The 17,467-nt window shown below is 31.2% G+C and overlaps 1 protein-coding gene across 1 annotated transcript in view; it reads left to right on the forward strand.

The window, feature by feature from the left end:
* Positions 1-8,456, forward strand: part of LOC127718666 (ankyrin repeat domain-containing protein 50-like) — a 34,033-nt gene extending 25,577 nt beyond the window's left edge. Inside the window, exons 4-6 of the mRNA XM_052224718.1 lie at positions 1,780-1,878; positions 7,924-8,052; positions 8,436-8,456. Of these exons, the coding sequence (XP_052080678.1) occupies positions 1,780-1,878; positions 7,924-8,052; positions 8,436-8,456 (249 nt within the window). The remainder of the gene's footprint in view (positions 1-1,779; positions 1,879-7,923; positions 8,053-8,435) is intronic.
* Positions 8,457-17,467: the final 9,011 nt, after the last annotated feature.

Raw genomic sequence — 17,467 nt, forward strand, 5'->3', positions numbered from 1 at the left:
ACCCTCCCCCTAACCTGAGACAGTGGTGTAACAGTTCTAAAATAAGAACAAACTATAAAAATCAGTTGAAAAGAGCTTAACTCATCCGATGGATACAAAGCAGAAATATACAGACAGGACGTGGCAGGGTATTTATACATCCCCACAACAAAAAGACACCAAGTACAGATCTGAGAGTACTCGCAGTTACTGACAGCTAGTTCAAAGCAAATAACAATTAATAAAACAATCATGCATCTAAGACTGAAGTGCTACCTTAACTCACTGAATTCGTAAAAAATAGATTCACCATAGATACCAGGATTACAAAAACAAAATATTCTTAAAAATGAAATTTTCTAAAAATAGAAATAACGGTGTCTTGTTTATTGACTGTTAGTAAGTATTTCCCGAGATTGGGAGGATGCATTGTTTTATACTGAAAGCCTATATGTTGCTAAATAAAAACATTGTCCAAGTGATACGATATATATGTGGTCAGTAAATTCAATATCGTATAAGGTCACTAGCAGACTGTGTAACGAATTTATCTTACCGACTATCTTAACATATTGCATTTAGACTAGTGGCATATCACAGTGATCAAGTCTTCAATATTATGAACATACTTCCATTGGTCTATACAAAAACAAATGCCAACAATAACCACTTGTTAGCTTTACTGTGTTTTCTGCATTTATTTCCAGTCGTTCATCATCAATTTCTTCATCTGTTGGATGGATGAAACGTTTGAGATTTTTCTTCAACGTCATGTTGTTTTTACAAATTGACGTAACACTGCTACTAACCCAATCTTAAAATAAAACACGCCAACTAACCCCATTTTAAATATAGAGGTCTCCACGCGGTCGTTTTTAACCAATCATTATCTTAGAAATGCATAGGAGGTAAAATAAAAGCGTGTATTACCTGTATAATTATACTGATACACCGCTTTTATATACTAGATGAATTATAATATCATGGATTATTTCTGTTTTTCGTAATTTAGTTTTTTTATAGTTAGGTTAAAAGAAATAGTGTATTTTGTCATTTTATAAAACTCTTGTCATGTTTCCCGATTCATATAATTTTATTTGTTTATCAGTAATAACCGTACGAAGATATATAAAGGACAAATCATTTACTAACACAAATTGAATAAACCTTATAATAAAAATAAACGTCTTGATTATATCAATGTACATCTTAGTAGATGAATAAAACATTTTTTTTTTAGATATGTCAATTTTGACATTTGTAGGACGTCAAAATGATGTTCAAATTGTTACGCTTACATTACGTCAACGTAATATCATGATAATTCGTCTGCTATAATTTTTTTATATATAATTTCAAAGAATTGAACAATTTTTTTATATTTAAAATTTCAGGGACAGAATATAAGTCCTGATTATCATTCCTCCTTTAAGTGTTAGATAAAGTAAGTTTTTTTCAGGATTTCTTAATTTAATGTTGGGAAAAATTCCGGTACATTCGAATTTCGAATTCTTTGTAAAATATAAAACATAATTATTGATATTTTATCTGTCTGGCGCTTTCTGTACTGTATTTACCTTAACCCAGAACGCTCAAGTCAAAGTATTTGAAAGAATAGGGTGCATAAGCGTCGAAAAACGTGACGAACTTCATGCCCAAAATGGACCTTAAATTATAGCCATATCCATCTTCGGTTAGCTTGATTTAGAGTTTCTAAATAACTAATCAATTTATTAACGAACAATTTCTTCTTCTATAACAATAAAACATTATTTGAATATATTTCTTTTGGTATTTCAGGGTAAAACAGCATTGCATTGCGCGGCAGAATTTGCTACTACTGACATCATCAAAGTATTAATTGAGTATGGCTGCAAACCTGATCAGATAGATAACTCGGTAATATATGTGTTATGTTCACACAATTTGAGTAATGTTCGGTTTTTAATGTTCCTCAATTTTGTTTTTGATTTGTTCTCCCAAATATTTTGATTGAAGTGCGACTAATGAGACGTTTTTGTTTTCGAGACACTCTTCTGGCCTTCCAAGCTATAAACCTGTATCCATTGTGAGTTGTTTCAAACACTGGGTCAAAACCACTGATGGTGAAAGGTTTGTCCCAGATGGTATCACCAGCAGAATAGTCAACACTTTTGTTTGCCATGAAATAATATGTTTGTTTAATTTATTTGTGCATTTTCATTTTCAACTTGTTATTTTCTTTTGAATTTTGTTATGTGGTTTCTCATGATTATAACCTTAGTTTCCAATCTTCCTTTTTTGCTTCAATTGGGTTTGAATATTGCTGAATTATTTGAGCAATATAAATAACCACATAATGTTTCTGATTTAAAAAAGAAAAAAAAATGCAAAGGTTGCATTAAAAATCATTTATCCAATCAAACACACCAAATAGCATCAGCAGGGCTATAAAACGACGAATAGAAAACCATCAAAAACAAAACATACACAAATAACTTGAGATAGCATTGCATGAATATCACCCTAATCTGGTTATGAACTCAAATGTTCCGGAAGAGTAAGCAGTTACTACTCCACTTGTGTCACTCATCGTGTTAAATATTCAAATAAAGGTATACACAATAAAGAAAGAAAGGCGCATTCAGACTTCAAAAGATACATGTTCCTAAGTAAAACACAACATACATTTGTCACATTGTTTATTTTCCAATAAGCTGTTTTGTTAGCATCATTTAACTTTGATCCATTAAAATTTGTTTTAGTTGTTCGTTTTTTTTTTCTTGCTGTTGGCAAAGGTTTATTAAAAAAATAATAAAAGCAATTACCAAAAAAAAAAATTAGAAAATACAGATCGAAGCCAACACTAGTATGTCTAATATACTTCTTTTAACAACTTGAGCATGTTGCGTCATAAATCCGATTACCATAGGCGTTTAACAATTAATTCTTGAATTAAGTTTAAATAATCGTCCGATTTGAATGTCACATATGATCTTTCAAAACTGTATTCACATGTTCGTCATCGTATTTCTTTAATTCGATGGCTTTCGAAATGTTTGCATATTCAAAGTCATGGAAAGAACGCCAAAATATACCGAAGTAAATTCCTATTTCCTTTTAAGTTTTGGTAATGTGTATTAATTTGATTTTGATTTCGATAGAAACAAGGGTCACATCGAAAACACCTTTTTGCTTTATGTTTGCTTTTGATAAAGTTGCAAAATGGATAGAGATCCACCGTGGGTTTGGCTACAAATGTAAATGGTCTGAATTTTACTTGATATTACTCGACCCAATCTTAACCATACTCGACTGTACTGATTTGTACTTGACCCTTATCTTTGCCATTGAGAAAAGTCTTAACAATTACTCGATTAGTATTAAACAGTCTTAACCCATTCTAGACCTGTACTCGACCAGTTCTCGACCTATTTTTTTCAGTCTGAATCATACTCAACCAAAGGTCTGAACAATACTCCACCAGTCTGAACCATACTTGACCAAATAACCTCTACTTTGTTTTTAAATTTTAACTGACATGACACCAACCACATTTAAGAAAAGATATGTTTACAGAATTTTACATCCTTACATAATTGTCACATTTATCAAATCTAGATAGTCAAATTATCTAATTTTTAAATTTTAATTTTTGGTAAAACAAAAGATTGAAAAACACACCTGTACTGAGTGTAATAAAACCTTATTAAGATGCTTTTTGTTTGCCATGTGTTTTTTTTAACAAAAATTAATCATAGTTAATTCACCTAAATTCTTGAATAAAAATGACATTAGGTTTCATGGTTACATTCAATAGATATATAACTATCTTTTTTAACTTACCTGACAACAGCCAAAAAATCCCTGCAATTGTTTAACCTTATATCAGAAAGTTATCTCTTCATATTATAATTTATATATATATATGTATCTAGTAGGGATAAATTAAGAAATGATTACAATTTTTCTTCTGATCAGGGGTAAACTATAAAGTAATACCTCTGCTTGGGGCAAACTTATTTAAAATAGCGCACCTGGTCAGTATGTAATGCATTCTAAACATCATCCTGTAAAACTTCATAAGGACTTTTGAATTCCCTAGACAAATACATGAGTTTAAAGAAAAAAAGAATATTATTTTTACCTGTAAAACACACCTGTACTGAGGTAAATTTAACCTAATTAAGGTGCTTCTTGTATGTCATGTCTTTAATTTTGACAAAATTTAATTAATCAACCTAAATTTTTATTGAAGCTTTGATAGACAATTTCTTTTATAAAAGGTTTTCAAGGATTGCTATGGAAGTTCTATAATATTAGATTCTTGGTGTTACAAAACAAGTGTGTCAGATTTTAAATTTATTAAGTTGCTGTATATACAAAAAAGTGTGTTATTTACTAAACTTGACTGACACCATAAATTTAGAATGTAGGACAGAAAGTCAAAGGACAAAAAGTCATGGACAAAAAGTCACGGACAAAAAGTCATAAGACAAAAGGTCACAATTCTGTTCAAGATTATTTTTCTTTAAATTAGAAAATGCTTATTTTTAAAAAACATTTTTGTATTTATCTTGAACTATAATATATAAAGCAATTTTGTAAACAAAAAAGTATTCTAAAAAATTCAATAATGATCAAATAATTGTTAAGAAAACAATTAGTCAAAGTTGCTTGGTACTTTTGAAATGGCTTCATGGTGCCAAGAAATATATCCTTAGTATGATTTAAATTAGATATATCTTCATTTATCAACACTTATGAACAATTTCCTTAACTGTAACATTAATAAATGTCATAAAAAGAAATTATTTCAAGATCTTTCTCTTATATATTCAAATAAATATAAACAAATTATTTGTTACTTTCGTCCTGTGACTTTTTGTTCTATCTATTTTTTCACTTTCTGTCCTTTGACTTTCTGTCCGTTAACCTAATTTTTACCAGGTTTAAGATAGTGTATAAAATTTTCCAGTACCTTAAAATATATCTGAAACATTCAAAAAGTTTTGAATAACATTGAAGAAATTTTATTAATAGAAGGAAGTTGTATTAATCTAAATGTTATATTAAATACATTTTGGATTTCACATTGTTGTTCTAATTACTAAGCCATTGGAAATAACTAAAAATAGTTCCTAAATTGATGAAATACAATAGATAGATACAGTAATAGGTCTAGGTTGGTTAAAACTTGGTCGAGTATGGTTCAGACTAGGTCGAGTATGTTTCACACTAGGTCGAGCATGGTTCAGACACTTATAAAATGGTTAAGTACTGGTCGAGTAAAGGTCGAAAACAAGTTCAGACTGTTAAGTATGGTTCAGACTAAAGTCGAATAATACCAAGTAAGTTTCAGACCAATTCAGATTGGTCGAGTAAAAAACAGTACAGTCGAGTACAGATAAAGGCCATATCAGACTTTTACTGGTTTGTAGTGAGTGGTGTTAACCCCTGAGTCAATTAATTGTAAAACACTAATTGTTTTATAATGACCTTAATAACGATTGTGTTACCCTCACCAGATTCTTTGAACACGATTGTGTCTTCATTTTTCGCTTGTTTAAAAGATTCATTATCCTTTTTAGAACGTTTTTGTTTTACATTAGTCAGTATAATATATGATGTTGCATCATTTTTGGCAGTTATTGTTATAATCTATATTTTAATCTCTATTTCATGTATGGAAATTCTTTTTCTTTTGACTACAGATTTGTTGTTGTTTTAGAGGCTTTCCCCCAAGAGTTGAAAAGAATCAGCATTTACCAACAATCGTTTTATCTTAAAAAGGTCGGGTTTGTTCAAAAGTTTTCCTAGATATAATGTTCAAACTCATAAATTCGTAAGGTGTTTCTTTTAGAAATATATGAATTCGGGTTTGCTGGAATTTGATGCGACTGTCATACAAGTGAGATGTTTAGCGCTATAAAACCAGGTTCAATCTACCATTTTCTACATAAGAAAATACCTGTACCAAGGCAGGTATATGACATATGTTGTCTATTCGTTTGATGTGTTTGTGCTTTTGATTTTGCCATTTGGTTTGGGACTTTCCGTTTTGAATTTTTTCTCGGAGTTAAGTATTTTTGTGATTTAACTTTTTGCTTAAATATGATTCTAGTTCCTCTGTATTAATTCAAATGATTGAATTTGAAGCGGAAATCCATAGGTTTTCATTGTCTATGAGTTTGGCGGAAATAGCTTTCGTAGTCTTACAAATAAAATAATTCGTAAATCCTGCACTAATTGAGTAATTTTTAAACTAGAAAACCTTCATCTGACTTTTTGTAACTGCTAAATGTCTCCTCATAGAATGCTTAGACCTTAAAGCTTATTTCCGTCTGTGTGCACTTGTTTCAGCAGAAATATTCCACTTCGTAACTATTCTGTTATCATTCGCATAATTTCTGTACGTTTTCTTTGAGATTGTCTAAACACATATCAGATTGTTTTCCATCATATTTTTTAAACTAAGCTTTATTGTACGAACTTCAGAGAATAGTGGGCTATCAAAGGACCCGACATGAATAATGTGAAACAATGTACCTCTTTAGATTTTTTTTCCTCGCTGCATTTTTTTTTCTATTTTATACTTTCTTTGTTTACCTTCATAGTTATATAAATTACTATGCATTGCCACATAACAATGATAAGACCATTCATTTATCTTGTGGTCAGAGATTAACAACTGGACATTTGATATTAACAGATGATTGAAAGATTAGCTCCTCTCATATGCTCTTTTATATTAAGTATTTGCCATGTGCTTTTATTTTCCTATTTGATTATTAAATTACTCCCACTTGTGACATGATAATGACTGGGATTTTTACAACGTGTTCAGATTGATACATTTTAAAAAATAATGTAAAAGAAAAATATTTCACTAACAATCATTATAAGACTGTAGTGCTACCTTAACTTACTGAAGTCGTACAAAAATAAATTCACCATAGATACCAGGATTACAAATACAAAATATTCTTAAACATGAAATTTTCTAAAAATAGAAATAATGGTGTCATTTTTTATGGACTGTTAGTAAGTATTCCCCGAGATTGTGACAATGCAACGTTTTATACTAAAAGTCTATATGCTGCCAAATATAAGGGTGTATTACCTGTCAAATTATACTTTACAACGTTTTATATAAATGACATATATATACAATATCATGGATTTTTCTGTGATTTTTGTAGTTAGGTCAAAAGAAATAGTGTCATCTTTCATTTTAATGGACTTTTTAATGTTTCCCGTTTCAGATCTATTCATTTTTGTTATCAATAATATCCTTACGAACAAACCGTTTACTTGCTTGTATCGGTGCAAATCTTACATCTTATCTAAATGGATAAAACAGTTTATATTTATAGAATAGGTCATTTATGGTAACTATGACATTTGTATGACGTCTATATGATGTTCAAAGTGCTACTCTTAAATTACTCAAATGTAACATCATGCTCATTCGTTTACATTAATCATGTAATATATAATTTTAAAGACTTACAATTTCATTCAATTTGAAATATCAGGGACAGAATATAAGTCCTGACTAATATTCCTCCTATCTGATGTTAGTTAAAGTAATTGTTTTTGGGCTTTCTAAATTAAATATTGGAGAAAAGAATACAGGATATTTATGTTTCGAAAATTCTTTGTAATTTATGAAAAAAGAATTATTCATATTTTTCTGTCTGAAGCGCTTTTCTGGGTTTACATTCACCAGGAACCCTCAAGGCCAAATATTTGAAAGCATAGGGTGTATTAATGTCAAAACTCGGGACGAGCTCTATGACATAAGTGGACCAAACAATCTAGCTAAAATTTATCTTTGGTTAATTTTTCCTGAGGAAATTGGATTCTAAGTTTCCAAATAATTTCTTAATTTATAATTGGACAATTTCTTGATCCTAAACAATAAACACTTATTCTAATATATTTTTTTTTTTTGCATTTCAGGGTAAAACAGCATTGCTTTACGCTGCACATTTTGGTAACGCTGACACCATCAACGTATTACTTGAGCATGGCTGTAAACCTGATCAGAAAGATAATCTTGTAATACAAGTGACATATAAAAATAAGAAGGTGTGGTATGATTGCCAATAAGACAACTATCCACCGAAGTCCAAATGAAGTGGATGAAAGCAATTATAGGTAACTGTACTACCTTTATCAATTAGAAAAACCTATACCGTATAGATATGTTCATTTACTTTAAATGAACAATTTCTAAAATATTGAATCATTTGAAACAGCTAGATTTTTTAGCTTAATAGACAGTATTAGACATATTTCAGACAATTTTTGAGAATTTTTCGCTTTTTTTATGCATTTCAATTTTGTCTTTTATTTATTCCTCCAACTATTTTGATTAAAGTGCGACTAATGAATATTTTGTTATCGAGATGCGCATCTGGCTTCAAAATTATAAGCCTGGTATCCTAAATGAGTTTTTTTTTTAAAACTAGGTCGATGCCACTGGTGGATGACGTTATGTCCCAGATAGTATCACCAGCCGAATAGTCCACCCATTAGTGTTGCCATGTGCTATCATATATATTGATGTGTTTATTTACTTTAAATTTGTTGTTTATAAAATGCTGGACTTGTCGCAACGCCAAGTTTTTTTTCTAAGTTTAAACATATTTTAATTACACAAAGAAAAATGGATTAGACACAAGTTACCCATACTCATGACGTCCGCTCCGAATTACAATGTATAACAATACCATGTTGCTATGAGTATGCAATATTTCAAACAATACAATACTTTACGAGTCTAGCTATTGAAAAAGGATTACAAAAATGATAACTGAAAAATTGATAAAGATGATGATTTGAAAGTACCGCAAATACACTTTTCAGTACCATATGAAAAGATATATTTTAAATCTGTTGATAAATTATAATGCATGTTTGATTATCTGGACGTATCGTTCATACGCGAAGTTCGAATGACCAGATGTTACCCGGTTTTTGGTGGGGTTCGTGTTCTTTAGTCTTAAGTTTTCTTTGTTGGGTTTTGTGTAGTGTTTGTCTTTTCGTCGTTTCCATTTTTAGCCATGATTTTGTCAATATTAAAATAAGAAGATGAGGTATGATTGTCAATGAGACAACTATCCACCAAAGTTCAAATAAAGTGGATGTAAGCAATTATAGGCAACCGTATAGCCTTATACTATAAGAAAACCCCATACCATATAGTCGGCTATAAAAGGCCTCGACATAAATAAATATGAAACAATTCAATTGAGAAAACTAACAGCCAAATTTATAACTCAACAATTTATGAAAAACAAATATGACCGACATGAACCAACGACAACCACTGAACTACAAGCTTCTGACTTGGGACAAGCACATCAAGAATGTGGCGGGTTTATACATGTTTGTGAGCGCTCAAACCTGTTATTTCAGAGGCTTTTCTCTATGAGTTTTTAATACACAATCGATTTTCTCTTTTGATAATCGGGTTTGTTAACCTTTGAAATTGAAGTAAAACTCTCATATTTGCATACGAATTTTCAAATTGTTTATGATGAAATCTTTAAATAATGTTTAAACGCATAAAAGTTTGGTCATAAGGTACTTAGCTCTACTGTTTACACTAAATCTCTTGAAATGTTTGTTTCTTGTGGGAGTAGATTAGCATGGGTTTGCCTAAATATGATTCTAAATCCTCTGTATTAATTGAAGTGTTTGAATTTGAGGCAGAAATCCGTAGGTTTGTACTGTTTATGTATTTGTCGGAAATAGCTTTGTGTTTCTAGGAACACATTGTTTGTAAATACTGTTGAATTTTGAAGCTTGAATACCTACGTCCGACAATTTGAGAGTACTTTATGTCTCCTCTTAGGACTTGTAGACTTTAAAGTTTATTTCCTACTTGGTGCACTTATGGTGGATAATTTTACATACATATTCCGCTTGTTTTTGGGTTTATATTTCTTATGGTATCATTTCGAATAATTTCATTCGTTTTCTGCATGATTACCTTAACCCCAGTTTATTTGTTTTGAAAAAATCCATCTATGCATCATATTGTTCAAATTGAGCTTTATACACGGACCAGTTCAAACAAGGAGTTCAAATTTATCTTACTCACTGAATTGTTTCTGAATAACGGTGTCATTTTTGTACAGTTGGGTGCTGACCAAGCATTACATGTTAACAGGCGGACAAAGTTAACGCGGCGTTCACTCACGTGCACTTCATGCGTTTTCTTTTACGTTTACCTCCGCGTTAACGTGAAAATGGTGCGTCATCTAATTTTGTTGGACGTAAACCCAGTATGCGCGTTAACACTCTATACAAAATAAGTCAGACGAGAGAGAAATTTCTAATTTAAAACCACTAATTCATTGATCATAAATTACTGATAAATCTGTCAGTATCTAATTAAGTAGCCACACTTTACATGGATTATATTTCATATTATGACCGCCATCTTTAAGGATAGGTTTTCCCTCTAGATATATTTATCTCCAAATGTAAGATGATATATTTATAGTCACAAAACAAAAACAAAAGATTCTGAAAAAAATGGTTTCCTGAAGATGAACTTAATTAAGGTAGGAATTTATAATTTAATCCAATTGTCAATACTTTAAATTTTCTGTTTTTACAAAAATATATATTAATGGGTCATTATAATGTAACGATATCTGCATATATATATATATTTATACATACATTTTGTATGTAATATGACATATTTATTAAAACAATTTGAATACATGTATGATTTCAACGAGTATACATTGATATCCTCCAATATCTTCCTTAACTTATTAATACTCTTCTTAAAAAGATAGATTTTTACATCATTATTTGTTAGTTTTGAATTGTAGAAATATGTTCACATTTAAAGACTTGTAAACCTGTAAAAAATAAGGAATTACAAATAATTTACTATACATTGACCAGTTCTACAACTTCATAAACGAAAGAGTAACTTTAGATGATAATTGTAAAATAAATCGATCAAATTTTGTAAAGGAGTTAAAACGACACAAAGAAGGCATTAAATCCCTGAGTCATGGTAATGCCATTACTATTTCTTCAGCAGTCAGCTTCATTTTCAGTCACTTTGATGACTACCGAATTTGTCATGAAATTGGACGTCAATTATTAAATACAGCATTAACAGCCAGTCAACAGAGCAAACTAAAAGACTGTTTTCTTTGTATGAAGCCATATCTGAATTTGACAAGACGGAAATAACTTTTAAACTGAACGAGAGGTGGGAATTATATGATACAAATTTCTGTATTCCGTCCATTTAAAACACTTACAGAACCGATTTTTCAGATTTTCAATGGAAAAAAAATAATTATTTGTTTTCGAAAATTATTACAGTATATATGTTGCATCTAATGAAGACCATTTTGAAACTGCATTAAAACAGAAATGGGAGACATTTGAAAATTTAAAGAAAATTACTTCAATGTCAAGGAACTTTGAAAAACTAACTAAAAGTACTATTAAAGCAAGAAAATTAAGACAAAAGGTATACGAACATCATCAAAACATCTTGGTATGGACAAGAAAGAAACATTTTCCTGCTGTCATTGAGTCTCAACTGATGAAAAAGTTTGATGCCATTAATCCAGACATAACATTTGCACCTGTATGTTTTGACACACCTCAATCTATTGAGACAAACTCAGTTATGATAATTTTTTCTTCTATAAAATTTGAAAAATATGAAGAATACACTAAGATTACCACAAAGGTTCTGCAGAATAAGCATCACCTAAATGCTAGTCAAAGCACCTTCTTGTCACCAGAGACACTTTAAATGGTAAAAGACAGATGTCCAAACAACGGAATTGCACGATTTCATTTGAGGGACGAGTTGCATCATTCAAATATTTCAGTCGGCCAGACAGTCGTTTGATGGAAATGAATTCAATGAACGTGATGCCTGATTTAATCAAATTGTGTTTTGGTAAATAAACTCATCAAAGATACAAGGATTGAAATGTTATATTTACACTAGACGCGCGTTTCGTCTACAAAAGACTCATCAGTGACGATCGAATTAAAAAATATTAAAAAGGCCAAATAAAGTACGAAGTTGAAGAGCATTGAGGACCAAAAATTCCTAAACACCAGACGCGCGTTTAGTCTACAAAAGACTCATCAGTGACGATCGAATTAAAAAATATTAAAAAAGGCCAAATAAAGTACGAAGTTGAAGAGCATTGAGGACTAAAAATTCCTAAACCACTATATTTTCATAACTTTGAATTATTGCAAGAATGGTTTCTAGAGATATTCCACTTGATATACAAATTATTCTGGACAAGTTTATTGATAGAGACTCCCTTTACAGCAGTGGCAACAAGATAGCCTTTTTGCTATCAAAAATGGAAAGGTTTAATGGAGCCTATGACATACTTCTCAATACTTTAAACAATAACTTTATTGGTATACTCCAACAGCATGAACAGGCCAACACCGATGAACTAACAATGCATTTTCAAAGCATAACAACAGTATTTCCCATCGCTAGTAATACAGGTATCTGTACGAGTTTGGTGAATGCAGAAAGAAAGATGAAGGAAAAAGCAACAGACGACCTGTGTTATTACAATACGTGCATGTACTTAAAGAAATTTCCCTTTCATTATCAAACAGCTACAGGTAAAGCAGAAAAGTTAGTAAACCTTGGAGACTGCCACTTCATTCTGATAATGAATAACCTAGTTCGTATGACTTTCTGTTCAGAAACCTAATCCTGGAGAAAATCGATTAGGACAACTTTGTACACTGCCTTTTACCATGCAAGGTTTACCAAAAGACAGTTTAATAACAGATACATGGCATACTAAAGACTGCTGAAGATTGATTGATTGATTGGTTGATTGATTGATTGATTGATTGATTGATTGATTGGTGTTTAACGCCACTTTTAACACTATTGTGCTATTTCTTGGCGGTCAGTTTTTATTGGTTGAGGAAGCCGGAGTGCCCGGAGAGAACCACCGACCTTCTGTAGGAAAACTGACAATCCTAGTCAATTGAGATTGGAGTCGAGTGCACCTGCGGGATTCGAACTCACAACCTCAGTGCTGACTGGTTAGTGATACAGTAGTTGGACTACTTAGACCAGTCGGCCATCGAGACCCCCATACCGAGATACATGGCATACTAAAGACTGCTTAAGAGATCGGAAATGTCAGTGCAAAAAAAGATATTAAACTGCAAAAGAAAGATTTTGATAATGCATTAGTATCCTCAACAAACGAAGAGACAGTTTAGTGGGAAAGATTTTAGAAGCTGTTGACATGGGTTAGTGTACCATTATGGAAAACTAAGAACAAGTATGTTTGGTATATAAAAATAGACATGTTTTGTAGTTATCAATTGAACTCAAGAAAACCTAGACAAAGGATAAGAAATTGTTATAAAAGTCAGTTTTCAATAATGGACCAAAGACATACTGAAGTGCAAACTGTATATCAGAGCCACAAGACATCATATACTGGACAAGAATAACAATAAAATGATGTGTAGGGCATATATATATACACTTTAGTCTGCTTATACGGATTGATTGTTGCTTGCCTAATGTTCAGTGGAAAATATTCATGCATATTCAGGAAGAAGAATTACTAGCAATATTGATAAAAGAATAAGAAAAAAGGTAGCATCTTGGTGTGGTTTTTGATTATTATTTAGAGATGCAGTTACACCCTAAATCGCTTTCTAATTAAAGGCAAACTGACAATTATGAAATAGGTATTGAGTGAAGTTCACCCAAATACTGTTCTCTCACTTAAGTTCTTACCATCAACTTAGGACTTTTTTTACATTGTTTCAGCAAATTTTGAATCTCTACAACAAAGTATAGATCTGAATTGGGCAGTAGAGGACAGTTTATCAGATTTGTTTCTGTTTATCACTTCTAATAATCCTATTAACAAGGTGCTATTGTAATGATTTTATAAGATATTAGAAACTAGAAAGACCAATTGGTATACCAGAATATTCTTAATTGACAATTATAAAACAAAGGAGAATAGGTAAAGTGCACTACGTGTAAACAGTAAAACGTGATGCACACTTGCTAATCGATTTGCGGTTGTTAAGAGCCACAATAAATCGACAGTCTAATAGTGATTAAGGTAATTACTATAAGAAATGTATTTTGCACTGAAATTTGTATCTTGAATCATTTCCCCTTTCAACAGGACTAGTTAAAAACATGTCAGATTAAACCTGGAAAGAAATAGTACTATATTGTTTTCCATATCATGAAAGATTAAAATTGTATGCATATTTTTTCTTTTTCAGTCTGAACTTCTATTAAACAAGGATGAATAGGAACAAGAATACACCAATGATGACCTTTCAAAACATGCAAAGAACACAAGTTTGAAAAGGAAGATTATGAAGATAACCTGGATTCTTTGGTCCAAACAGCAAATCTTTTGTATCAAACTTCAGAATTACTGTCTAATGACATTAATATGATTGGATTCGCAACAAATTGATTTAGAAGACTCATTTAGTCATCTGCACATCGAGTCAGATGACACCGAATCATAATTCCTGCATTAGACAGTGCAAGTTGTATATCATCACCAAGTCATTCTTCCTCACAAGGATCTACTGTTTTAAAAACCTTTTGATTTGAGAAGTACAATGTCCATCCTCTTCTTTGCAGACATTCATCACCAGCAACTGGAAGAGATGATGACATTCTCAAGCTTAGAGAAATTCTTAATGATGTGTTAATAAAAACTGAACCTATTAACATGTCAAATGAAGGAAAGGATAGAGTTTTGTTTGGACCAGACAACAAAATTGGGGCAAAACTATTACAGCTTCTCTCTCAAGACAGCAAATATGGCCACTTTTTACCAATTCTTCATTTACGCAAGTCAAAAATATATGCACTTTTCAGTGCCTACAAAGATGCTGGTTTATTGCATCTTCTCATGTACATGTGTGATGATGAAAAGAAGGAATGAACAAATCTTATATCAATGGAACATATTGATGTTGCTACCAGATTTGTTAGACGGTTGTCACTTTCCTTTCAAGTAGCATTTCTGTGTCGCTTCCTTCAAGTATTGAGGACAAAGATACTGAGTCTGTCCTGGATATGCTGAAAAGTGGTCAATTTTCATTGGAGACATGGCACAATTAACTAAGTGAATTTATGGACGCTAGGGGTTAAAAAACGCAACGGTTAGATTGAACATGGAAATGACGCAGCATTGTGATGAAGTTGTTGCAGTTTATTTTGCAGAACATTTAGGAGGATGTGATGGATACAATCTACTCTAAGGTGCCAAAAAATCATCATTATTTTGTTTTTTGTTTTTAAATTGTGTATCTTCATATGGTCCATTTGTGTACAACTGCTACTTGAGCATTTTAGTGCAGGCCATTTTCAACAGTGTATGAAGAAAACACTGTATTCAACACCAATTGGCAATACTTCAACCAATTTTTCCAGTGAAACAAAGAAGGAAATGGATCATCATGATGTTCTACGCGGATTTAGAACTGGTTCTACACTGCCTGCTGTTACAAGCAGAATGTCTTTGATAGATTCATTAAATGAAACGCATCACAGAAGGAAAAATGACAGAGAGAAAAGCTATGATAATGGACCAAATGAAACCAATCAATCAGATGTTGAATTGACATTGACAGAAGTTGATCTGAACCACATCATACCAATAGCCTCATTGTTATTACGTAGAGGTGGCTTAAACTTAAAAGAAAACTCAATGTCTAAAAATGTTTACAGTACTGAAAAGTCGTTTCTTCAACCTGCAATTTTAGATGAAATCACATGATGTGTTGGAAAGTATCTCGTAAAACAATTCCTAGTAAACAATCATCTGTTAAGGATGAAAACAGATGACATGCCTGACATAAGAAATTTCAAGGGGCCTCAAACACTTTTATCAAAAGCCAAAAGGAGCAAAAGCATTACCTTATAGCGAACATCAGAAAAAGCAACAACAAAAACAAAATCAGAAAGAGAACTAAAAAGAAGAGAATAGGAATAAGACTCTTAAGAAGGAAAACCAAATGGCTGACTTAATGAGTTCTGAGATAACCTGGACCTCTAGCCCGGGAAAATATTGAACATTTGTCAGGAAACCATAAAAGACAATTAAATGAAACGCCAGAGAAAGGGAAGCGAAAGAAAAAAATGCTTACATCAACGCCATCTAAGACTAATAATTCACCTAAATAAATGTATTTAAAGCTGACAGTTGTTGACACTGTGAAACTGACTTTATTAAAATACAATATAAAAATAAGGAGATGTGATATGATTGCCAACGAGACAACTATCCACCAAAATCCAAATGAAGCAATTATAGGCAACCGTACAGCCTTAAACAATGATAATGCTTATTTGTAATGAAGAAGATAATCTATTTCTCTTTTTATTTAAAGAACGTGCAAAATTCTTGTGTATATTTTAGAAAAAACCATTTTTCATAAAAGTAAATGCAAAATTCTTGTGTATATTTAAAACAAAACCATTTTTATTGAAGTAAATGTAAAGTTCATGTGTAAGTTTTAGGCAAATTCGATCAGATATTAGAAACAAATTGGTTTATTTCATTTGCTATCATTTTTCTCTTTTTTTTTGTTTTCTGATTTTCCATTTTCACTGAAGTTATTATTTATTTTAGTGTTTCAAATACCTGCGATAAGATTTTTTGCTTTATTGTAAAGATATTCAGCTACTTTTTATTTTAAATGTTTGGTATGATTGTCAGTTAACATTTTTTTGTAAATCATTGATGCTATAAAGTTTTTTTTTTAAAGGTATGATCTTTTTTAAAATACATATATATAGTTTTCTGTTAAACTGTTGGAAATATATATAATATAGGTTTATATTTCACATTCACCTTTTAAACCTGAACTAAAAAGGTTTATTTTAAATTCAGAGATAATTTTTCATCTTTTAAAACCCCCCTTTTTTCTGTTATATGTTGTATTGTGAAGAAAATATCTGATTCAGAGGTAGAAATCTATTTTGATCTCTGATCATGTTTCATTGAATGATGCTGTGTATCTAGCAGCATGGGGTTAATATGAATGACATGTTAATTTGAAGTTATGCAGTTGACTGATACAAATACTGATAAGGTGCCTAGTCAAAACGACAATGGTTCACTGGCTTATTTTAGAGAGTGTTAACTCAGTTTGTCATGGTATCCTGGATACATTGACTAATCATATCACATGACTTGCTACGTAAAAATGCTCAGCTGTACGTTTTCAACAAATATATATATTAACAATTACAATGCATGATATGACACGTATCTAATTAATTGAACATTAAAAACTGTACATAGGTAAAACCCAAAAAACATTCTTCTGGAAGCGTTAAACCTTTTTTAATTTATTTACGTCAGTGGACATGGATTTCAAAATAAATTTCATGGTCCGAAAATTTTCAGATTCATGATATTTCTTGAAGCCTGACCAAGAATAATTTGCCTTTAAG

The sequence above is a fragment of the Mytilus californianus genome, unplaced genomic scaffold, assembly GCF_021869535.1.
Source record: "Mytilus californianus isolate M0D057914Y unplaced genomic scaffold, xbMytCali1.0.p SCAF_10, whole genome shotgun sequence".
Classification (NCBI taxonomy): domain Eukaryota; kingdom Metazoa; phylum Mollusca; class Bivalvia; order Mytilida; family Mytilidae; genus Mytilus; species Mytilus californianus.